The 25,949-nt window shown below is 47.0% G+C and overlaps 1 protein-coding gene and 1 long non-coding RNA gene across 4 annotated transcripts in view; both read right to left on the reverse strand.

Moving 5' to 3' along the window:
- USP22 (ubiquitin specific peptidase 22) overlaps positions 1–15,920 on the reverse strand; it is a 32,262-nt gene extending 16,342 nt beyond the window's left edge. For all 3 annotated transcript variants that reach the window (XR_014257814.1, XM_082442873.1, XM_082442872.1), the window contains exons 1-2: positions 15,603–15,920; positions 1,797–1,929 (exon numbers count right to left, since the gene is read on the reverse strand). Coding sequence is in view for 2 of the 3 variants with exons in the window: in XM_082442873.1 (XP_082298999.1) it covers positions 1,797–1,929; positions 15,603–15,740 (271 nt within the window). In the remaining variant the exon portion in view is untranslated. The remainder of the gene's footprint in view (positions 1–1,796; positions 1,930–15,602) is intronic.
- On the reverse strand, positions 13,780–15,362 carry LOC309650922. The gene is made up of 2 exons (XR_014257825.1): positions 15,291–15,362; positions 13,780–14,551 (listed from the first exon to the last, which is right to left on the reverse strand). It is a non-coding gene; the product is annotated as an uncharacterized lncRNA (long non-coding RNA).
- Positions 15,921–25,949: the final 10,029 nt, after the last annotated feature.

The following is a 25,949-nucleotide window of genomic DNA, read 5'->3' on the forward strand; positions in this document are numbered from 1 at the left end:
GGGGCCACTTCTGCCACGTTACACCAGGCAGGGTCACAGGGCAGGTCGGACCGAGGAGCAGAAGCTTTGTCCTCCCACAGGCCGCCAGCAAAGACCCCATAGCTACCGACGTCCTGGTTTTAACTGAACACTCGCAAAAAAGCAGATACTCAGATAAGACTCCCCGTGGGCCTCCCGTGCGCCTCCGCTTCGAAGCCACCAGCCCTGGGAGAAATCCTAAGAGTCCACGGCAGGCCCCAGTGTTACTCTGTGGGGCTCCCAGAGGCAGGACTCAGCCCAGGAGTCACGGCTCCTCGGCCCTCAAACATCAAGCCGCCGCTCTGAAGGGGCTCTAGGGGTAACGGGGAGCCGCTCGAGATGCAGGGCCGGGGGCGGGCGAGCAGCTTCCCTGCTGGGGCTCCTCTCCCGCGCCCTCCCCCGCCATCCGGACACAGAAAGCTAAGCTTTAGCTCTGTTAACACACACCCACATGCACACACGCACACACACGCTCACACACACAACCTGCAATCAACTCCTGGGCTCTAACACAGCAAAGAGCTGGGTCTTGCTCTCATTTTGTGGTTTTGTCTCCTGAAGAAAACCTTCTAAAACGTATTCATTCTGGCCAAAGTAGAGGCAGAGTTTATCAATCAGGCTGATAAAATTAATAAACACACAAATTTCTCGAGTGACTTTTGTAGGTGATGCTAGGTAACAATAAGATTCTCAGCCCTTTCCAGTGCAAAGGTGTTTCCAATCTTCCATAACCCTTTTAACCACACAGAATCACAGCCCAGGTGTGACGGGAGCCTAAGCGGGTCTGGGCCGAGCATCAGATGGTATTAAGCACAAAGATCTACGTTAACTCAACACCACAGAACCCCACCACACCCGTCCTGCCCCATCAGACCTTCCCTCTGGTCCCTCGGGGAGAGACGGGATTGCTGACCCCCGCCCTCCCGGGCGGCCGCCCACCCACAGCCTGTGAAGCACCACCAGGGCCTCCAGCTCTCCTTCCAAAAAGGCCACTTAGCTCCTGGTGACAGGCACTGGCTGCAAGTTCTCAGCTGCAAATGAAATGAGGCACGACCTCCGGAGATGACCGAGTTTGGACGAGCCCATTCCTACTACTTAAAAGGCCTGAGAATATCTTTCACTGGAAGGCTAGGTCACACCAAGTTATGTTCTAGAAAAGGGTCTGTGGTCTGGACCTTCTGAAAGTGATTTTGTTACAGATATCCTAACAACCTCAGCAACGTCTGACAGAAAACACAATTCTCAACGAGGGAAACACTTAGTGACGACAGTCAGAAAATCAAACCAAGAGCAAAACTTAGCTTCACGTCACCTCTGGTCTGGAAGGCACTACTGTCTGAATATGAAACGTGAGCTCACCTCAACGCCAGCCTCTCTGCAGACACTGACAACAGTGCAAACCTGTGACAGAAATCACTAACTTCACCCAGTACCCCCAACCCCACGCTGACACCAGTAACCTAAAGCTGCATTTAAGACCTGTGCAAATCTTTGCCCGATCCAGTACCTAACCGTGCTTTTCAGAGAGAAAGATGAGTCTCTGATGCTCCGTTAAAGAAAGTCATCGTTCAGGGTTACACGGCTTTATGTGACCTCAGGTGCGCTGGGCACGTGCCCCTCGTGGGTTCAGTTTCTCTTTCCTCTCCCCCTGGAGTTCCACAAGGAGAGTACAAGCTACTGCAGACAAAGGTGGACTCCCGAGAGAGTGGAAGGTCAAATCCACAGAGCGTGAGTTGGGGAGGTGACCCCAAAGCCCAGGAGGCGTCGTGGGGTCTTACCCAGGTTGTGCCTTTTCGACTTGGCGTGCTCGTGAATGTGCTTCTTCGTGAAACAGCCGAAGAAGACGCAGTGGAGGCAGGAGTGCAGCCGGTTCAGGTGGACGCCACACACGTGACACACGCACGACTTCGCCTGAAATTCACAAGAGAGAGTTAGAAACCAGGGGTTCTCGGAAACACCAGGGCAAGGTGATCCCAACGGGCACAGCTCGGGAGGAAGGGGAAGCCCGGATTTCCTCTCAAGGTCTCACTGCCTAAAAGGTCATTTCGTTAATCCTGTCAGTTGCCCCCCAAAAGGCACGAAGGCCATTTAGCTCAGAAGTGGCTCCGTGTAACAGACCTCGGCCCCTTCTCCAACTCAAAGCCGCTCAGACAAAGCGCCTGGAGCTCCGGGAGCAGTCAAGGTCCTTCCGCATCCAACGGGGCCCCCAGCCCCAGGTCACCTTTAACCTGCACTTCACTTCCAGTTTGATATTCCAGGTTCCAAGCCCACAGCAAACCTATAATCAATCAATCCAGATGAATATGAATCAAAGCAATACACAGAAACAAGAAAAAGAACGGTTTGTGTCTGAGAACCAGACCACAGAAACCTAAAGTTTTAAACTCAGCGATTAGGAGCACCACGGTAAACAATTCTCGTCCCCCCAAACCGCCCAGGAAACGCCGGCACGACAATTACACCAGTGCCAACTGTGAACCCCTGCAAGTCACCAACTTGAACTCCCAGCCTATGCGATGACACCACATGACATAACCCTCTTGCTCTGATGGGGGTGCAGGGAGCTGGGGGTGCAGGGACGTGGAAGATGAACAGGACCTCGGAGGTAAGGTCAAAACAGAAAAGGCCCAAAAAACAAAGGACAGCAGCACAAGCGTGACACAGACACTGGCGCTGGGTACTGGAGCGATTATGCCGTCTGATCCTCAGCGCCAGCCACGAGGAAGGCCGCGAGCCCTTCTGACGTGCGTCTGCTGGTGGCCACACAGCCGGCCCGTGGACTGGGACCTCCTGACCCCACAGGCCACGCTCCCCCACTGAGCCCAGAAGCGGCCCCTCCAAGCCTCACCCCGCACACACGAGACCAAGGCAGGAGCCGCTCAGGGCCAGGCTGACCGTCCACCCTCGACGAAGCGTGGAGTGCACGGCCTGAGCCCTAGTCACAGACCTCTCTTCACACAGAACTCGAGCCACAGCACCTCCACCAGGGAAAGCCGCACAGAGGCTCGGTAACCCGTCCAGCCTCCAGAAGAGCAGGACGTGGTGTAGGGGAGTTGGGGGAGGGTGTGCGGTGCTCCCCCAGGACGAGAGCCCCGAGGCTGGAGCGCGGCTCCGAGGACAGAGCAGAGCAGCCGGCGGCCGGCACACAGGGCGGCCGGACCACAGAGCTCCTCGACGCCAGTGCTCAGCTTGAGAACGCAAATCCCCACCAGCAGCCACAGGCCAACAGGCCCCGTCCTGAAGCACAGCCTCATGAAAACCTCACGCCCAGGCTGATCTTTCACCTCCACGTACAGTTTATCTCTGGACCCAGATGCAACTCTGATCATTACCACCGTATTTCTTCTTGACTAAGAGTCGCTCTCGGGACTTCCCTAATGGCGCAGTGGTTAAGCATCCGCCTGCCAATGCAGGGGACACGGGTTCGAGCCCTGGGCCGGGAAGATCCCACCTGCCGCGGAGCAGCTAAGCCCGTGCGCCACAACTACTGAGGCTGCGCTCTAGAGCCCACGAGCCACAACTACTGAAGCCCATGCGCCACAACTACTGAGCCTGTGCTCTAGAGCCCGTGAGCCACAACTACTGAGCCTGCATGCTGCAACTACTGAAGCCCGCGCGCCTAGAGCCCGTGCTCCGCAACAAGGGAAGCCACCGCAATGAGAAGCCCACGCACCAAAACCAAGAGAAGCCCCCGCTCGCCGCAACCAGAGAAAGCCCACGCGCAGCAACAAAGACCCAACGCAGCCAAAAATAATTAATTAAATAAATAATTTTTTAAAAAAAAGAGTCGCTCTCAATGGCTAATTACTTATCTTTTTTTGACACGAGGAAGAGGTTAGGTCTGCAAACCCTGTATGGTCAAGCCCCAGCGCAGGCCTCAGCACAGGGGACCCGTGTGCGCACCCGGGTGGCGCAGGGTGTTCCTGTGGATGGCAGGATGTCCAGCGACATCCCTGGTCTCCACTCTGGGTCGCAGGGGGCGCCTGCCCCTCCCAGCAGGAACCCCAGCTCTGGGACAATTCCACAGGAGTGCGAGGGTCACTGGAAAGACTTGTCTAAAACGCTGCAATACTAGAAGCAGTAGTTGTATCATCTATTTATTCTTCCAATGATCAATCTAAGGAATTAACTAACTCTAATTGTTCTCAGTAACACACGGAAATTTTTATTTTTTATTTATTTATTTTTTAACACAGGAAAATTTTTAAATTACATAATAGTTACTTGACGTGTAACAAATGATGCTTCCCAGTACCCCTGAAATTCTTCTTTTATATAAATACTGTTAGGAACAGATTCCTGGAATCTGTTTACTGCTCACTACAGCTACAGATGTAAAGAAAAGATTAAGAGGTATTCCTTATTTTTATCACTCAGGATATATTAAATGTGTGATCATGATTTTATTAAAATTCCTCTATGAACTTAACAAGAAATCCAATTCTGTTTATATAATTCGAGAAAGAATTCAAGACTAGCATTACCCTGAAAATATAGACATATCAAGATAAGTATATAATTTTAACACATCATTTTTTCCCCTTAAAACACACAAAAGCTTTAAAAACACATCAAAATTAAGCCCTGAATTTTAAATGCATATCTGTATCACCTGTTCTCTTGCAGAACTTCCCAAAAGAAAAATCTGCCTAAAGAAGAAAGGCTTCAAGAATTTTAGCTGCACAAAAAAAGAACTACAGAAATTAAACAGAGGCAGATGGGCTACAACCAGAACAAAGAAATTGGTCACATCCTGAAACAGATCAGGGAAAAGAAAGCCCCAGATATAAACACACACACACAATTTGACTAAACCTTTTTCACATAAATAAAGCCCATGCTCAGGACTCATTTTAAGGCCGTGAACCAGATTTTATAACTAGGGCTTCACTGGCAGGCAGTCCCAAGCACAAACCTATTTTCCATAAACACCAAGGACGCGCCACCTGCCCCAGGCGGAAACGCTCGGCTTAGCTGGTGCTTCCACGAGCGGCAGCTCCCACAAGCCAGTGACTCCAGCATGATGGGCATGAGGAGGGAGGGGAGACAGCTTGGGAATTCCCGCTGGGCAATTCTGGCCCTATCTGAGCACAAAAATGAGTAACGGAAAGAATGGGTTATACACTGTACAAAAAAAGAATCCCCCAAGTCCACTCTGAAACTGACACTGTACACACACGCTGCGCAGTCTTCTTCATGGGAGGAATCCACCTACCGCAGTAGAAAAGACAAGACTACAAAGCCTTCATTTTATAATCCTCATAGTAATAACTGATTCAGGCAAAAATATAAAATGGGGGTGAAAAAATATTGGGTCATTCACAATAGTTAAAAGGTGGAAACAGCCCAAATCTCCGTTAGTGGATCAATGGATACACAAAATATGGTGTATCCACACAACGGAGTACTACCCAGCCATAAAAAAAAAACAAAGTACTAATTCACGCTACAACGTGGATGAACCTTCACAACACGCTAAGTGAGAAAAGTCAGACACCAGAAGTCACATACTGTGTGATTCCGTTTATATGAAATGTCCAGAAGAGGCAAATCCAGAGAGAGAACAGAGATCAGAGGTTGCCAGGGGCTGGAGGGAGAGTGGGGAGCCGATGAAACGGTTTGAAGCTTCACAGAGGCAGCTGGTGACCGTACAACACTGGGAACTCACTGGGTAGTTTAAAGTGGTTAATTTTTGTGTGAATTTCACCTCAATAAAGAAAAAAAATACATCAAAGTATTCACGTGTGTATACATATGCATATATGTATGTACACTGGGGTGTTGGATATTTTCAAAGTATCACCCCAGATATTACTTTTGTTAATTAAACGAGAAAAGGTTATGTTTTGCAACAGAGAACTCGGGCCAACACGGTCTTAACCAAACTTAACAGCCCCAAAAGGAAAAACTGATGAATCCAGATAAATGTACAGCTGACCATTGAACAACACAAGCTTGAACTGCATGGGTCCACTTATATGTGGATTTTCAATAAATATACAAAAACTATGTGTGTAGAACATCATATGCAAGACTTGTAGCGAAGTGGATAGCCTATCCTCACATAGGCATAAGGTAAGGGATGTTTAATATAAAATAAAGTATCCATTTCTTACTGTTTTATAACTTTGCTTTCAAAGAATTACCATACAGCATGAGCCCCTTGCTCCCCCTCTCCTCATAATCGGAGATACTGCGTATCGGTCTATCATCACGGGTAACTTTTTAATTTAACAACGTTTCCAATACTGTATTATGAACATGACTGCAATGCTGTGTACCATAAACATTTTACAATGATTCGATCATTAGTGTACCGGCTAGTCTACTGTTTTAATTTGATTACACTCAACTACCATAAAGCAATCACACCGCTACTTCTTTGCTACCAATACAGAATTGCTATACCTATAAACTAATATGAATTTCTTTTTCACATTATCTTTTCATTTTTGACGTTAGCTCCATTCCCCAACCTCCATCAACAACCTATGATTTAATCAATCACACCTGTGTAACGATTTAATCACTGCCTATTCTTTAAATTTATTAATTATTTATTTATTTTGGCTGCATTGGGTCTTCGCTGCTGCGCGCGGGCTTTCTCTAGTTGCGGCGAGCAGGGGCTACTCTTCATTGCGGTGTGTGGGCTTCTCATTGCGGTGGCTTCTCTTGTTGGGAGCACGGGCTCTAGGCACGCAGGTTTCAGTAGTTGCGGCACACGGGCTCAGTACTCGTGGCTTGCGGGCTCTAGAGTGCAGGCTCAGTAATTGTGGCGCACAGGCTTAGTTGCTCTGCGGCACATGGGATCTTCTCGGACCAGGGCTTGAACCCGTGTCTCCTGCACTGGCAGGCGAATTCTTAACCACTGCACCACCATTAATCGTGACTATATAATGAAGCCTCCATAAAAACCCTAAATGATGGTTCAGAGAGCTTCTGGGCAGGTGAATGCATCACTGTGCTGGGGGGTGATGCACCCCAGCTTCACTGGGACAGAAGCTCCTTTGCTCAGCACCCCCCAGACCTCAGCCTACGGATCTCTTCATCTAGCTGCTCACCTGTATTCTTCATAATAACCTTTATAATAAATGGGTAAACGTACGTAAATGTTTCCCTGAGCCTTGTGAGCCCGAGGAGGGGAGCACAGCCTTATGACTGGTGTCTGAGGTGGGCGCATCCTGTGGGACTGAGCCCTCAACCTACAGGATTGGCCGCCAACTCCAGGTCGACGAGTCAGACAGTCAGATTTGTGTGACGCCCAGCTGGTGTCGGCTGAGACTGGAGAATTACTCGGTCGCGCTGGAAAACATGCCCAAATAATTCAGCTGGAGCACGAACTTCAGAGTCAGACTGACCTAATTTCAAGGCCCAGACCTGGCATTTAATCAGTGACCTTGTGCAGGTCAGGAGACTTAACTGCCAAGTCCACCTGAAGTGCACCGTGAGTTCCAAAACGAAACTACGTGAGAGCTGCTTTATAAAACGCAAAATGCTATGTAAATACAAAGTAGGATTATCATAAATGAAAAACAAGTGAGCCCAAGAGACGTGGCGCGGCCCAAGGTCGAAGGGCGCACACCTGGCAGAAGCAACCCCGCCCCACCCGGACCGACCACCTCAGCCGCTGTTCTTAATTTAAATTTCCGATCACCTCCCAACTGTCCATTACAAGCGCCTACAAGAAGCCGTTGGATTCTCCTAGAACCTCATTTAACCTGTTGCTCCCGCTTTCCTCCCCAGAACTGCTGACAGGTGATGAAAGTGACGGACACACCCTCCGCTACAGGTGCTCCCGGGTTAAGATGAGGCAAGAACAGGCGTCGGTGAGGCCGGTCACCTCCGTCTCTGGAAACCTCAGCTTCTCAACATCTGCCTGACGCCTGCCTCCTCAGGTCTGGGCACTCAAGGCAGCAGGTCCCTCAGGAAAGACACAGCACTACTTCAGATCTCGCCCGAGGGCTCAACTCAGGTCTGATGCAGCCTCTGAATCAGCTGCCAATTTGCAGGAAATAGAGCGAAAGATGAATTCGTGCCCCAAGCCTGCAACCAGCAAATCCAGACCCGGGAAATGATCCCGGCAAAGCCCCAAGCTCTTCAGCAGATGCCGTGTGCGGACCAGGGGTGAGGCGACTGAGACACATCGGTACAGCCACGAGGGGACCCCACCCAGGGACGAAAGGCTGGGAGAGCGCTGAGCGGGTGAAGCGCAGGGTCGAGGGCGTGAGATATTCTGTGAAGCTCGCAGTGGTAGATGCTTCTCACCTGCACCTGCCACACCAAGTGCAGACCTTAATAAATAAAGGCTTGAGCTTCCTCTTCAAACCTGGAACCACAGCCGTGAACCACGAGGGACACATCAGACAAACCGAAATCGAGGGACATCCTACAAAATACCTGAGCAGTACTCCTCAAACACTCCTCAAAACCGCTAAGGGCATCAAAAACAAGGCAAGTTGAGAAACTGTCACAATGCACAGGAGCCTGAGACTCAGACTAAATCTCAGGTGGGATCCCAGAGAGGGTTCTGGGACAGATCAGGGAAAAACTAATCAAATCTGAATAAAGTATGACCTTTAGTTAATAATAATGTATCAAGCTTGGCCATTAGTTGTAACAAAACGTACCAGAGAAATGTAAAAAGTTAACAATCGAGGAGATGGTGGGTTGATACAGGACCTCTCTGTATTTTTTTTTTTTAATTTATTTGGCGCGGGGTTTTAGTTGCGGCAGCAGGCTGATTAGTTGTGGCATGTGAAATCTCAGTTGCGGCATGCATGGGGGATCTAGTTCCCTGACCAGGGATTGAACCCAGGCCCCCTGCATTGGGAGCACAGAGTCTTATCCACTGCGCCACCAGGGAAGTCCCTCTGTATTATTTTTGGTAACTTTTCTGTAACTCTAAAACGACTATTATTAATTTGCATAGAACTAAATACACACACAGATGAGCACAAGTAAAAACTGGGGAAATAGGAATAAATGGGCTGACTGTATCGATATTGACTCGTGGCTGTAACAGTGTATTTAGTTTAGCTAGATGTTACCATCAGGGGAAACCAGTTAAAGGTTCTCTGCTATTTTTCACAACAGCTGGTCAATCTACAATTACCTCAAAAGAAAAACTGGTTTCATTTTAGATCTTTTACTTGGAATGGCCTGTCCCCTGCTTAGTATGAATGCTGCAGTGCTTTGTTGTGATGATTGGAAAGATCCAATTCATCAATAGATAAAGCAAAAGTCAATTCTGCAAAGCAAGAAGTTTTGAAAAGGAAGAAAGTTTACTTTAAAAAATGGACATAAAAAAACAAAAAAAAAAACAAACAAAAAAAATGGACATATCTAAAAAATGAACTAAAAAAGAAAAATGACGGACAGGAGACAGCTCTCTGCAGTATTCTCATCACCATCACGTAAGTGCCTGGCAGAGTCAAAAAATACTAATTTAGCCACTGGTGGAGCCAGTAACGCTGGACATTACACAGCTCTCGGTCTACCACCTACCAGACGCTGTGTCCTGTCACTTCAGGTATTTTGTCTAAGCCAGTGACAGCTGAAATGTTACTCTCCAAAGATCATTTCTACTAAAAAGTTCAAACATAAGAGATTCATTCAGATCTCAGACTCTAGAATTGAAGCAACATTGATAAAAAAAAGACGACCAGTAAGAACCCTAGAATAAATCTTCTAAAACACATAGTAAAGTAACACTGACTCAAGATAAATAAGACCATTTTCCACCTGAAATGACCTCCCCTTCCACACCACAACCAAAGGCTTGAACCATGCTTCTAAAATACTGACTACCCAGAAACAGAAAGTACATGGTATCACTTATATATGGAATCGAAAATACCACAGTGAACTTATCTACAATACAGACTCACAGACATAGAGAACAGACTTGTGGTTGCGGGGGTTGGGGGGGGAGTGGGAGGTTGGGATTAGCAGATGCAAGCTAGCATATATAGGATGGATACACAACAAGGTCCTACTGTACAGCACAGGGAACTGTATTCAATATCCTGTGATAAACCATAATGAAAAAAATATGAAAAAGAATGTATACATGTGTGAATGTAACTTTGTTGTACAGCAGAAATTAACACATTGTAAATCAACTAGACTTCAATAAAATAAATTGAAAATAAAATAAAATGAAATACTGACTACAAAAGCTTCCCTCCTCTTAGGCAAGTGTTCATAAGCTGACAAGCTATACTGTCCCTTCGTAAAGATACAAAATGAAAGTTAGGGCATTCCACTTGTACTCTATGAAAGTATGTTATCTTAGACTTTTTACATTTTACACTTTTTAAAAAAATTTCTCTGTTTCCCTTACATAAAACTGCACTTTTTAAATGCATCTCAGGTTTGTATCAAGTAGACAAATCACATTTCAATCCCTCAGCAAACCAAAACTCATGCAGTTAAAAGGGTCTTGCCCAAGATTATTCCTTCTTAAAACTGATTACCAGGCTTAAGATTTACAAATTCTTAGTAAATCCTCCAAACTGAAAGCCTGGGGGGTGGGGGAGAGCAAAATACACAATGCCATTTCCATCCAATGGAATACTAATTGCACAGTTCAAAAGAGTGAGATCTGTATGCGTAAGAAACAAATGAAAAAAGGAAACAGTATACACAGCATGTATATTTACAAAAACAAAAATGTGTAACTTTGCTGTATACGCCTTTGAAGTGCTTTTTTTTTTTTTTTTGGCCATACCACACGGCATGCAGGATCCTCCCCGGCCAGGAATGGAACACGTGCCCCCTGCGTTGGCAGTGCGGGGTCTTAACCACGGGACCGCCAGGGAAGTCCTGAACTATTCTCTTTTTAAACACTGAGAACATATTCATATCATCACTTCTGTAATTACTTTTTAAAACTATGCGGATTCATGAATTTTAATCTTTCTCAGTAAAACTAACATCTCAGCATCTAGAATTATTTACACATTCCTTCAAATATGTTTAGGCTACAATTATCTTATGTGTAGGAACTGTCATGGAACATCTACAAATACTGTACATTTTAAGGCAGGTATTTAGTATCTTGCTATTTGACACCTACTATTCAAATAGTCTTTAAAAATTATGATTTCAATTCCTCAAGACAGAAACCTGGGGTTAAGAGTTAGTTGGCTCTGACTCAACAACAAAAAAACAACCAACCCAATCAAAAACTGGGCAGAAGACCTTAATAGACGTCTCTCCGAAGAAGACATACAGATGGCCAGGAGGCACGTGAAAAGATGCTCAACATCACTGCCAGAGAAACACAAATCAAAACTACAGTGAGGAACCACCTCAAACCAGTCGGTACGGCCATCATTAAAAACTCTACAAGGGGACTCCCTGGTGGTCCAGTGGTAAAGAATCCATGCAGGTTCGATCCCTGGTCACAGAACTAAGATCCCACGTGCCGTGGGACAACTAAGCCCACGCCACAACTACTGAGCTCGCGCTCCTCAACGAGAGCCCGTGGGCTGCAAACTACAGAGCCTACACACCCTGGAGCCCCCACCACTAGAGAGAGAAGCCCACGTGCCGCAACAAAGACCCGACACAGCCAAAAAAATAAATATTTTTTAAGAAACCTCTACAAATAATAAATGCTGGGGACTTCCCTGGTGGTCCGGTGGCTAAGACTCCACGCTCGCAGTGCAGGGGGCCCGGGTTCGATCCCCAGTCAGGGAACTAGATCCCACATGCCACAACTAAGAGCTCACGTGCCACAACTAAGATCCAGTGCAGCCAAATGAACAAAAAACAAAAAACAAACAAATAACAAATGCTGGAAAGGATGTGGAGCAGAGGGAACCCTCTTACACTGCCGGCGGGAATGTAAGTTGGTGCAGCCACTGTGGAAAACAGTATGATGGTTCCTTAGAAAATTAAAGATAGAATTACCATACCATCTAGCAATCCCACTCCTGGGCTATACCCGGACAAAACTATAATTTAAAAAGATACATGCACCGGTATGTTCACAGCAGCAGCACTATTCACAATAGCCAAGGCATGGAAACAACCTAAATGTCCATCAACAGATGAACCGATAAAGAAAATGTGGTACGTATATACAATGAAATACTACTCAACCACAAAAAAGAACGAAATAATGTCATTTGCATCAACACAGATGACCTAGAGATTATCATACTAAGTGAAGTCAGAAAAAGAAAAATACCATATAATATCACTTATATGTAGAATCTAAAATATGGCACAAATGAACCTATATACAAAACAGAAATAGACTCACAGACATAGAGAACAGACTTGTGGTTGCCGAGGGTTGGAGGGAGAGGGATGGACTGGGAGTTTGGGGTTGGTAGATGCAAACTATTACACACAGAATGGATAAACAACAAGGTCCTACTGTAGAGCACAGGGAACTATATCCAATCTCCTGGGATAAACCGTAATGGAAAAAAATATTAAAAAAAAAGAACGTCTATATGTGTAAAACTGAGTCACTTTGCTCTACAGCAGAGATTGGCACAGCACTGTAAATCAACTATATTTCAATAAAAAAGAAAAAAAGAGCTAGTTGACTCTGGACTGAAGAGAAAATGGGAGATCTAAAAAAATATGGAATCAGCCCACTTTCTTCCAAAGGGTGTCCGGTCCATAGTTCTTTAAATAGTAGCATTAAGCCCACAAATGTAGAAACAGAAAAAATGCTGGAGCAAGCAAGGTCTGACTTCTGTGCCTGAGAGAATCTAGAAACAGTTCCTTCTCTCCAGCCCCTTTTCTCAAACAAAAAACCTCTCGTAGATTTTCTACCCAGAGGGTTGCCTTAGTCCCCAAATTTTGTCCCAAGAAATCTTCAAGATGGTTTCCTGTCCTCCAGATTACTGTCCAAATTAAAGCAAAATCAGTAATGGTCCAAAAGTGCCAATGCTTCTGCACTTTGTGGTGACGTACTTGGGTAAAAATATTTACCACGGCTACAAGAAGTGCTCTGTATTTTTGAGGACAAGCTGCTGGAAAATTTTAGAATCACAGAAACCGTTCAAGAAGACAGAAGGGATTATTTAAAACAACGTTACCTGTCCCTCAAAGTGTCTTTATATTCAAAATAGAACACAGACTGGGTTAAGTTATAAAAACCAGAAGAACTGAAAATTCCTGATGTCTTCATTTCCCATTTCCATTTTCACACACAAACCCTCAAGTGGTAAGACACATGCCAGAGACACCCAGTAGCTCTGAGTTCTCAATCGGGGAACATTTTTCCATTCAGAAAATTATCAAATCTGATCACGCTCTTCTCACTCTGTCCACCAAAAGAAAAATCAAAGTTTGGATATAAAAATCATAACCCACCTCTACTTAGAGGAGACAGAGTTTTTAACCCCTGTAATTTCACTGTAGCTGAGACCTCACTGCAGCTTCTTTGAGCAACCTCAAAGAAGTTTAACTTAGGTTGAATTATTTCATAGACAACTTCCTGTTGTTAAAACCAAACTACTGGGCTTCACTGGTGGCGCAGTGGTTAAGAATCTGCCTGCCAATGCAGGGGACATGGGTTTGAGCCCTGCTCCAGGAAGATCCCACATGCCACGGAGCAGCTAAGCCTGTGTGCCATAACTACTGAGCCTGCACCCTAGAGCCCGTGAGCCACAACTACTGAGCCCGTGTGCCACAACTACTAAAGCCTGTGCGCCTAGAACCTGTGCTCCACAACAAGAGAACCCGCCTCAATGAGAAGTCCATGCACCGCAACGAAGAGTAGCCCCCGCTCGCCACAACTAGAGAAAGCCCGTGTGCAGGAGCGAAGACCCAACGCAGCCAAAAATAAAATAAATTTATTAAAAAAAAAAACAACAAAAAACCTAACTACTAAGCCTGCACATCTGCTGAGAAACCTGTGCAAACTGCCAAACGTGCATTACTCACTGTTCACCATTCCTCAAACCAAATCCTCTTTGGCTGGGCCACTAGGGTTGTAGAAATGCACAGGACCCCCCAACATTCAGGGAATGACAGATGGAGGACATAAGGGTTCACTGCTGGGATACGACCGTAAAGCACTGCAGCCTGACAGACCCGAGTTCTAAAACAGGTTCTCACACCACTTCTTGTCTGTCTATAGCTCAAGTTCTTACTAGTGAGTAATAGAGACATGGTTCAACAGCTTTCAAACTAAGCAACTGACATTTGAAGATTAATCCAAGCCACATATAAGCAAAAAAGAAAAAAAAAAGTGATCCTTTCCTCAGGAAATTCAGCAAAGTTAATGATGGGTTAAACTTGACTCAAGTTAAAAATTACAGGGGTGGGGGGCGACAAGGAGGGAAAAAGTAAAAGGGCAGGGGCTCCGTCCTCAACCCAATGTGGAGATGGGTCACATGCATACTGACCAACAAACAACGTGGAGCAGTAACACGATTATCACCTGAAAAACAGTATCAACCAGGCGATTTCATTTTAAAGACACAATTCCACCAGCAAGAATCTCACTCCCATCCTCATAGAATTCTATTTCATCTCCGACTTTAGTTCATCCTAACAGGCAATGCTTCCCAACACCAATTTTGATAAAAATAAAGAAAACTGGTGCTTAACATTCTCTACATGCTCAGCAGATGTTAGTTTTCCAATAAAAAAATGCTACTCAAGGTGGACACTGCCTAACAGCGCCTGCCCTCAGGCTGCGAACTGCAAAATCGCGCTGCACGGTAAAAACAGCTTCTTCAGGTAAGATAAAGAAATAATGTCATTTTCTGATTTCCAAATCACTAATAAGCCTAACCGCTTAGATGATACCTACGCCCGAAAAACAGGACACTGTGTACCGTTTCCTCAGTACCTCAGGGAGGCGCCCCAGTCCCACCTGCCTTTAGACAGTCCTTCCTTTAATAAAACCCGCTCCTGCGCAGCCACAGGGGACCCCGCCAATCCCCGGCGTGCCGGGAAACACGCGACTCTAAGCGGCAGAGCCGGCTAGTTTCTAGGACTCGCGGCGCTCTGCACCTGCGCCCGTGCACACCTGGGGGGAGCTGGCGCGTCCCGGAACGTCCCTGCGGACCCTGGGCCCGGGGGTGCCACGCGCTGAAATGGGGGGCGCGCGCCCCTGCGGACCCTGGGCCCGGGGGTGCTCTGCGCTCAAATTGGGGGCGCGCCTCCCTGCGGACCCTGGGCCCGGGGGCGCCCCGCACTCAGAGGGCGGGGCGGGCGTCCCTGCGAACTCTGGGCGCTCGGCGGCTGTACCCGCATCCCGGTGACCCCGCGCCTCCGACCCAGCAACCCCCAGGCACCAGCCAGGGCAGCGGAGGCTTTGCACAGCGTGGGCGGCACAGGCCGCGTCCTCGGCAGCTGCGTCCTCGCCCTCTCAGCGCCTCCATCCCCGGCCCCACCCCGCCCGGAGGGTCCCTAAGACACGCCCCGCGCTGCAGCGTCGGGGACCCTCCCCCTCCTACCCGGCAGCCCCGGGAGAGACCGCCCCCCCGCACGCACGCCCGCGCCCACCCCGCCCCCGCCCGGCGTGCAGGAGGTGGGGGAGGGGACCGCGGAGCGCGAGCCCCCCCCTCCCCCCACCACCACGCAGGGCCGCGCTGCACGGGGCGCACCTTGCGCTTGCGGGCCTCAGCCGAGCCGCTCCACACGAAGCACTGGTAAATGGCGCGCAGGTTCTGCTTCCAGTTGTCCACCTTGAAGCTGCCCAGGTGCGCACAGCCCGGAGGCGTCACCACCAGCTCCGCGTCCATGGCCTCGCCGTCCGGCTCGCGCCGGGGCGCCGGCGGAGACGAGGACGACGCCAGCGCGACGCGGGGCTGCAGGCGGCACGGCCAAGGGACAGGCCCGGGACAAAGCGGAGCCGCGCAACCGGGGTGGCGGGCGCCGCCCGCGCTGCGCTCGCGGGTAGCCGAGGCCGCAATGGGGCTACGTCATCGCCGCCGGGGCGCGCCGCGCATGCGCCAGCCGCCGGCGGCCCCTCCCCCATGGGCTTGGGCTGGCGATGGGTGGAGCTGGCGAGGCCCCGCCCCTTCGCCCCCGCCATTGGTCAGCGGCGGCCGCGTGACGTCCCGCCCTCCGAGGAGGCGAGGCGGGACGGGACCAGTTTGCGCCGGCGGGCGCTGCCGCAGGGGCGGAGCTGGCGGTGCTGTGGTGGGGGGGGTGGGGGCGGTCGCTGGGCCGCACCGGGTCGCAGTCCAGTGAATCCGGTCAGGCCGCCCGCGAATCTGGATTTCCCGATGGGAAGCAGGGAACCACGGACTCGCGCGCTCGATCAGGTTTCGCCGACGCGTCGCCGTCCAGCTCGCGAGCTGCCCATTCACGGCTCCGGGAGCTCGAGTCCCGCGTCCTCCGGGCGGTCTGTGCACCTGCTGGTCTGTGCACCTGCCGGCGGACCCCGCAGGTGCGGGAGGTCCGTGAGGACAGGTGCCGGCTTCTCGGGGGCTGCTCACTGCGCCCCGCGCCGGCCCACCTCCGCACCGAAAAGACGGAGAAATAAAGATGCTGTCGCGGCAGTTAGAGCTCAGGGCCCGGCGGGAGGGATGTGGGGTGAAGCTTCTGTGGTCGGGACGCTGGCCTAGGGCCTTGGTGCCTGCAGCCCCTCCGCCTGTAGCTGGCCCGCCCCCAGCCCGTGGCTTTATCAGACGCCGCCTGCCCAGCGAGGCCTTCTCCACCCTACTGGACCTCACGAGCCCCCTAAATCCTTCATCTCCTTACCCAAAGAATTTATTTACTTGTTCTTTTAATATTTGTTTATTTATTTGGCTACACCGGGTCTTAGTTGCGGCACGTGGGATCTTCGTTGCCCTGTGCGTGATCTTTAGTTGGCATGCGGACTCAGTTGAGGCATGCATGTGGGCTCCAGTCCCCTGACAAGGGATGGAACCCGGGCCCCCTGCATAGGGAGGGAGGAGTCTTAACCACTGGACCACCAGGGACTTCCCTGTTTCCAACGTAGCATGAAAACTCCATGACGGTAAAGATTTTTGTGTTTTATTAACGTCAGTATCGCCCAGTGCCCAGAGTAGTACTAGTTATATGCAGGTTCTCAAATGTTAATTAACTAATTAATTAACCCAAACAAACTTTTATAGGAGAATCTAATAAGATCATTCTCAGAATAAAACACAGGTGAAGTAAGGCACGTTATGGATATGTTAAAGAAAGGTGTATCCGTTTAATAACAAGTAAACTCAGAAATAGTTAGGGATTACAAATTATATGTGATTCACCTCTGTTAATATTAAATGTCATGAGTATTTTAGTTTTACTGTTGCAAATATGATTCGGTTTCAAGAATGTGCCCTTAGGGACTTCCCTGGTGGCGCAGTGGATAAGACTCTGCACTCCCAATGCAAGGGGCCCAGGTTCCATCCTTGGTCAGGGAACTAGATCCCACCTGTATGCCACAACCAAGAGTTCACATGCGCAGCTAGGGAACCCGCCTCCTGCAACTAAGACCCGGCGCAACGAAATAAATAAATAAATATTAAAAAAAAAAAAAAGAATGTGCCCTTAGAATTCAGGCCACTAATATCTATTGATCACATTTTTTATCAGTATGGTCGTCCAACCTTGGGAGAATTTCTATGCTCTCTACTTGGATTATAAATAATGATTTGAAATGCCCTGTAATCAGCCTTATACATAAATAACATGAAAACACGATATATCCTTGAGAAGCAGTTCCGAGAAGAGCCATGGATAAAACTGTTTACCACGGCATTTTGTTTCTAATGGGAAAAAAGCTGAAAACACCCTAAATGACCATTAATAGGCAAATGATTGAGTAAACTATTAACTAGGCATTCTAGGGAATGCTATGCTGCTGTAAAAAGAATGACCTAAGTTTCTAAGTACTAATATGGAAAGTCTATAAGACATACATGAATAAAACAAGTTGCAGAAAAATACAGATAGTATGGTGACATTTACCGAAAGATAATACTGTATGTGAGTATCTATTAAAGGGCTGGGAGAAACAAACAAACCCATCAAACATAGTTAATGTCTGGTGAGGGAGAACTTCATCTATGGCATTTGAATTATTTTATAATAAGAATTAATCATAGTATTTCATACTTAAAAAATCACTAAAACTTGAAATGACAAAATGTTCTAAGGCGGAGAATGGGGACTTGCTCAAGTTCCACAGCATCTAGAAAACAGTAAGGTCCAGAAGTTCCATTCATCCATCCACCCAGAAAACAAGTCAGACTCTTAACCTTGAGTTCTGGCTCCACCACTTTCTGCCCGTGTAACATGAGGCAGATTGCTTATCTGTTAAAATTGGGGTGACACCAACTCAGTGCTTACATTAAAGGGTTACAGCACAGAATAAATGGTAATCCATGCCAAGCTCTTAGTACGTGCCTGTTGTTTATTAAGGGCTCGAGAAACAGGGACTTCCCTGACAGTCCAGTGGTTAAGACTCTGCGCTTCCACTGCAGGGGACTTGGGTTTAATCCCTGGTTGGGGAACTAAGATCCCACATGCCGCAGAGCAGCGCAGCAAAAGAAAAAAAAAGAAACATTAGTAATTGATCTGGAAGTTGCTGGGCATTGAAATGATTGACAATATCCTACTTTAAGAATCCCACAGTATAGTGGGATAAATAGGAACACTAGCAGGCAATTGCAGTACAACCATTGCTCTGTATCCATAGGTACGACATCCAAGGATTCAAGCGACCTCGGATGGAAAATATTTGGAAAAAAATGCCAGAAATTTCCAAAAAGCAAACCGTGTGCTGGCCACAACTTACATAGCTTTTACATTGTACTTACAACTATTTACACAGCATTTACATTGTATCAGGTATTATAAGTAATCTAGAGATGATTTAAGGTATACAGGAGGATGTGGGTAGGTTATATATACCACTTTATATAAGGGACTTGAGTATCTGCACGTTTGGGTATCTACAGAGTGTCCTGGAACCAGTCCCTTGAGGATACTGAGGGATGACTGAAGTATGAAATTGCAGAGATAGAGGAAAGTCCAGGTAACCTGAAAACACTCCATGACACATCTCACCCTAACCCTGCCCAGGCGGTTGCAGTGGAGGGGATCCGGAAATGTTTCCTGTGCCTGACCTTAGAAGGATGGGCAGAAGCTGGCCAGTTTAAAAATAAGTGATATGGTCAGGTATTTGCCTCAAAAGGCATTTCCCACTATGCATGGGACTAACATGGCCTAAAATGTTATTCTCTATTTCTGTTTTTTGTTTGTTCTGTTTAGTTTTCAATTTTTTTAATGTAAACATCCATGGAATTATGCTTTCAACATGGTCAAGTATATCCTATAATCCTCTCTCAGATAACAACTATGAACTCTTTTTAAAATTTTTTATTATTTATTTATTTATGGCTGTGTTGGGTCTTCGTTTCTGTGCGAGGGCTGTCTCTAGTTGTGGCAAGTGGGGGCCACTCTTCATCGCGGTGCATGGGCCTCTCACTATCGCGGCCTCTCTTGTTGTGGAGCACAGGCTCCAGACACGCAGGCTCAGTAATTGTGGCTCACGGGCCCAGTTGCTCCACGGCATGTGGGATCTTCCCAGACCAGGGCTCGAACCCGTGTCCCCTGCATTGGCAGGCAGATTCTCAACCACTGCGCCACCTGGGAAGCCCACTATGAACTCTTGACAGAATGCAAATACAAATACCTGAAGGCATTGGAGAATGAGCCAAATTGTGAGGAAGCAGATGCATGGAAGAAGGGACCTGCCCAGAGGAAGAGACCTGTTTTTGATGGCTTATAGACTGCGGACAGGCCACGCTAGCAGGAGCCCAGACAGGAGGCTGAAGCTGTCTTTCTGGACTGAAGAATTAGAGAACAGAGCACAGAACAACTAAAGCCACTGAAAAGCGAGGACAGAGTCAGGGAAGGGGAGCCCCAGAGTCTGTGGATAAGCCACGTCCAAGCTGACCACCGAATCACTCGTGTGGGGGGCAAATTCCAGCAGCCCAACTGGAACGAAAAGAGATGAGATTTAAGCTGCTGCCCAAGAAATGGTTAAATTGAAAAAAAAAAGTTTCTGTTTTTTTTAAATATAAGATTCAATAGTTTACCCACATTGCTTGACATGGAAATGGTGCGGTTTAGCTGAAACATGATTTCAGCTCTTAAGTTCAAGTCTTTTTGTGTGTGACATAAGAAAGTAGTCCAGCTTCATTCTTTTGCATGTAGCTGTCCAGTTTTCCCCACCCTGTGTTTTTTTTTTTTTTTTTTTTGGCCACACCATGTGGTATGTGGGATCTTAGTTCCCCGACCAGGGATTGAACCCACGCCCCTTGCAGTGGAAGCTCGGAGCCCTAACCACTGGACCGTCAGGGATTGCCCCCAACACCATTTTTGGAAGAGACCCTCGTTCCCCCATCGTATAGTCTTGGCTCCTCTGTCGTAGGTTAATTGACCATGTCTGAGAGGGTTTACTTCTGGGCTCTTAATTCTATCCCACTGATCTAGGTGTCTGTTTATATACCAATACCACACTGTTAATCACCCTAGCTCTGGGATACAGTTTGGAGTCAGGGTGTGCTGCCTCCAGTTTCCAGCTTTGTTCTTCTTTCTCAAGGTTGTTGTTGTTTTTTTTTTTTTTTTTTGGCTATTCAGGATCTTTTGTAGTTCCATACAAATTTTAGAATTATTTGTTCTAGCCTATAAATTTTTGTGAGGCTGTTTTCAGCTCTCTTGGGAATATACCTAGGGATGGAATTGTTGGGTCCATGGTAACTTTATGTTTAACCTTTTGAGGAACCTCCAGACTGTTTTCCACAGCAGCTGTACCATCTTACTTTCCCACCAGCAGTGTATGAGTGTTCCAATTTCTCCACATCCTCACCAGCATGTTATTTTCCTTATTATATTTTTTTAATATTTATTTATTTATTTGGCCATGCTGGGTCTTAGTTGTGGCACAGGGGATCTTTGTTGCAGCACGCGGCCTCTTAGCGGCGGCATGTGGGATCTAGTTCCCTGACCAGAGATCGAACCCAGGCCCCCTGCACTGGGAGCGCGGAGTCTTAACCACTGGACCACCAGGGAAGTCCCTCCTTATTATTTTATTTATTTGTTTGTTTGTTTGTTTATTTATTTATTTATTTTGGCTGCGTTGGGTCTTTGTTGCTGCTCGCGGGCTTTCTCTAGGTGTGGCAAGCGGGGGCTGCTCTGCGTTGCGATGCGCGGGCTTCTCACTGCGGTGGCTTCTCTTGTTGCGGAGCACGGGCTCTAGGCACACAGGCTCAGTAATTGTGGCGCACTGGCTTAGTTGCTCAGTGGCATGTGGGATATTCCCGGACCAGGGATCAAACCCGTGTCCCCTGCAAGGGCAGGTGGCTTCGTAACTGCTGTGCCACCAGGGAAGTCCCTCCCCGGCTATTTTAGATAAGAAAAGTGTGGTGATTAATATCCTGAAATGTTAAAATGTCACCAAATCATGTTACAACTTTCCAACCAGAATTGTGTTAATAAAGTAATTCCAGGAGTATTATTTGGTTTCAGTTTGAAATTAGTAATGCCCACTACATAAAACACTAAAACTGTTATGTCTTAGGGGAAAAGTTTTTCTAGATGCAACAAGTGTCAACTTCTGTCCTGAGGAGGTTGAATGATCACAATTTCTTAATCAGCAGAGTTCACACTCTTCATTTAAACAATCAAACTCATTGTTAAATAATAAACCCAGGAGAGTTGGACATTTTCCATCATGCCTTTGGAAAAAGAGAAAGAGGCCAGTGATCCTTGTGGCCAGATGTAACAGATAAATCTTGGAAGTATCTATTAATAATACAGAGACTCAGTTACAAGACTCCCTCCAGAGCAACAAACTATCAACTAAGATAACACTGTAGAAATAATGCCCTTCCTGTAGGTTGTTTTGTTTTGTTTTTGCAGACTGTGGAAACAATTTCTAAAGCTTCTGTATTTGAATAACACTTGCAAGAAAAAATTTATTTTAATCACAGACAGAAGTTGGAAACTGTTATATTCACACCAGTCCCAATTTTGCATCAGAAGATAGGATCTTGTGACCACTCTCAACTTACCATCCTATCAAATTGGATTATTTTAAATTGTTTGTGATTATAACAGATTGTTTAAATAGTTTAGATTATTTAAGATAGGTTATTTTAAATATTTTATGATGCAGAACATTCTCTCTAACCCTTACATCTTCAATTCTTTCTGAAACTCCCTTTGTTAATTCTTTTTTTTTTAAATTTATTTATTTTTGTCTGCGTCGGGTCTTAGTTGGCGGTATGTGGGATCTCCGTTGAGGCATGCTGGGTCTTTCATTGCCGCGCGGGCTCTTCATTGCGGCACGTGGGCTTCTCTCTAGTTGTAGCGTGCAGGTTTTCTCTCTCTAGTTGTGGCATGCAGTCTCCAGGGCGCCCGAGCTCAGTAGTTGTGGCATGTGGGCTTAGTTGCCCCTGAGGCATGTGGGATCTTAGTTCCCTGACCAGGAATCGAACCCGCGTCCCCTGCATTGTAAGGTGGATTCTTTACCACTGGACCACCACGGAAGTCCCTGTTAGTTCTTAAGACTTGTAGTTTTTAAGGCCTGGCTCTGAAATGACCTCCCGTTAAGCATCTCGCGCAAAGAACATACCTGCAAAGTGCCTTTTTGCTGGCAGAAATGGAGCAAAGACTGAATATGGATCTCACTTAATAGTGAAAAGAACCTGCTATACATATAAAAAAAAAATTAAATTAAAAAAAAGTATTACAGACGTGTGTCAGGCAGTTACAGATTTTGTGATGTTAGTCAGCTTTTAAAATTCGTAACTTGTGATTTCTTTCCTTGGTTGAAATAAATATAATTTTATACCTAAAAAAAAAATAGTGAAATGAAAGTGAAGAGTGTATAGAATTTTTCTTCTTTGAAACTAATTGGGCTTTCCTGTATTTAACTTTCTTTTGGAAAACACTCAAGATAGTAATAACCCCTCGTGCTTCTTGACAACCACTTTCCCATCCACACCTTTGTGTAATTGTCACAGCAGCCCTGGGAAGCAGGCACTAACTTCCACATTGCCCGTGAGGGGCCTCAGTGACACTCAGGGCTTTCATGGCAGAACGAAGACTGGAAGCCTGGTTTTGTCAGGCTTTGAGGAGGGCAGTGATATGAATAGTAATGGCATCAACTAATATTTATTTAATACTTACTAAGTACCAAGCACTGTTCCGTGATATAAATGCCCTCCTAACAGCCCAATGAAGTGGTTACCAAGACTAACTCTATCTCACACTGATGCACCAGCCTTTTTTTTTTTTTTAAGTTTTTCCTCCCTGACATCTCCTTACTCTTGCTATTCTTTTTTTTAAACTTTATTTTTTTAATTTAATTTAATTTATTTTCATTTTTGGCTGCATTGGGTCTTCCTTGCTGCACGTGGGCTTTCTCTAGTTGCGGCGAGCAGGGGCTACTCTTCCTTGCGGTGCGCGGGCTTCTCATTGCGGTGGCTTCTCTTATTGTGGAGCACAGGTTTCAGTAGTTGTGGCACGCAGGCTCAGTAGCTGTGGCTCACAGGCTCTAGAGTGCAGGCTCAGTAGTTGTGGCGCACGGGCTTAGTTGCTCTGCGGCATGTGGGATGTTCCCGGTCCAGGGCTCAAACCCGTGTCCCCTGCATTGGCAAGCGGATTCTTAACCACTGTGCCACCAGGGAAGTCCCTCACTCTGGTTTGTTAACTTTATATGTAAGTCAGTAAGATATATTGTGACTTACCATTTTGTCCCTCTAAAGGACAGTGTTGGGGTGAGGGTTGTAGGGTATGTGATCAGCTTGTGGACATTTTTCTGATTGGTTGGTGGTGAGGTGACAGGGTGATGTTTTGGAAATTAACATTATCAACCTTCTGGTTCCAACTATGCTGGGGTCTACATGCTGGTGGTCAGTATGCAATTAACTTCTTCCACCTGGTGGCGGTTTTAGTGCCTGCAAAACAGTTCAAGGATATGGCTCAGGATCTTGTCTACAGCCCTTGAGGAGGAAATAAATGTCCTTGACTTTGTTTTATGGCTAAACTATTATTATTTTGTCTTGCTTGCTTGTTTTGTTTCTGTGTGTATATATATATATATGTATATGTGTGTATATATATATATATATATATATATATTTTTTTTTTTTTTTTTTTCCCCTTTGGCCACACTGCGCAGCATGCAGGTTCTTAGTTCCCCAACCAGGGATCGAACCCACGCTCCGTGCAGTGAAAGCACAGAGTCTTAACTACTGGACCTCCAGGGAAGTCCCTTTTTTTTTTTAACTTCTCTGATTAAAATTTTCTTTTTGGGACTTGGGGAAGGCCTAGGAGGCTAAAGCTTTTCTACAAACAAGAAGCAGGCAACATGGGGGACATGTCCCCAGGAAGTCCCCACAGGGTCCTGCTTGGTTTCAGTGCTATAAACCCACTTGTGGCTTCCACTGCCAACTGAAAAGAGTCCAGTCCGACCCGATCTACTTCCCCACATCTCGTGTCTTATCCTCACAGTAGCCCAATTAAAGAACTGACCATTCTGTCTGTTCCTCTGTGCCCTTGCTAATGTCCCAAGGGTGAAATGGACGTGTCCGAATTCTCCCATCCTTCCAAGTCCCACACGGATGTCTCCTTTTCCATGCAGGCTTCTTGGATGCACTTCCTAGCTTCATCTCCTGGATTCCCACAGCAGTGTGGCTGAAACTCCCCTACACTGCATACCATTTCCTCCTGCCCCAGCTACATGTGGACTGTATATTCTTCTCTCTCCCCAGGTCATGCGTGTCTTGTGGGCCAGAGCTGTGCCCGTATTTTCCTTGTGCTCCCACAGTACCCTGCACACAGTAAGTGCTGCATAAGCGTTGGTTGAATGAATACAAAGGAAATGGGAAGTGAGGAAATGCGGTGCGTTTCTCCACAGACGACGCCATCAGTACTCCCCTGAGCGCTCACGATGTCCTAAGGCCAGGCCTGGACTCCTGGGCTCCACGGAGCTGAGCCCCAGGCTCCTGGGCTCACACCGTGTGCTTTTCCAGCCCGCCCTCACCTCCCATTTTATCTCATAGATCAGATGGTTTAACTGACACAGGAATGTCATGGACCCTGCTGTGCCATGGCTGATGGGGCGTCTGTGGGCAGCAAGGGTACAAAATAGGTTTTTATAGATACTTAAACAGAATGTGTGAGAGTCATAAGTGTTTTCAAAAACCCAAAATACCTTCTCAGTGGCTGAAAGTCTCTAAGTTGCTAAATGGCAGAGGCTGCAGCTTTTTGAGCCCTGACAACTTACTGCCCTCCTGGGAGAAACCTTGAGATCAAAGCTTTTTTTATCTCAGAGACAGAATTTCCCTGCCTCACAGAGGGATGTGACCATCTCAGGAATACAGACATGCTTAGAAGTATACAGTCTCTTTTTTGGATAAGTCTGTACTAAAACAATAGAGAAATATTGAAGTGAGCAGCTCTCTTTTTCTTTTTCTTTTTTTTTTTTTTTAATTTATTTATTTATTTATTTATTTTTTGGCTGCGTTGGGTCTTCGTTTCTGTGCCAGGGCTTGCTCCAGTTGCGGCGAGCGGGGGCCACTCTTCATCGCGGTGCGCGGGCCTCTCACTGTCGCGGCCTCTCACGTTGCGGAGCATGGGCTCCAGACGCGCAGGCTCAGTAGCTGTGGCCCACGGGCTTAGTTGCTCCGCGGCATGTGGGATCCTCCCAGACCAGGCCTCGAACCCGTGTCCCCTGCATTGGCAGGCAGACTCTCAACAACTGCGCCACCAGGGAAGCCCAGCTCTCTTTTTCTTTAGCCTCCTTAAATGTCCTCTATAAACAGCGAAGGGGAAATGGAGTTGCTTTAGGAAGGGGTTTCTTTAGAAGAATATAAAGAATGGAAAGAGTCTACTCTGCGTAGCCAGAACTACTTATGCACAATTCTAGTGAGAGGCACTTGGCAAGGGTAGCTGGTGAGACTGGAAGAAAGGGACAGACT

The sequence above is a fragment of the Balaenoptera physalus genome, assembly GCF_965194825.1.
Source record: "Balaenoptera physalus genome assembly, chromosome: 20".
Lineage (NCBI taxonomy): Eukaryota > Metazoa > Chordata > Mammalia > Artiodactyla > Balaenopteridae > Balaenoptera > Balaenoptera physalus.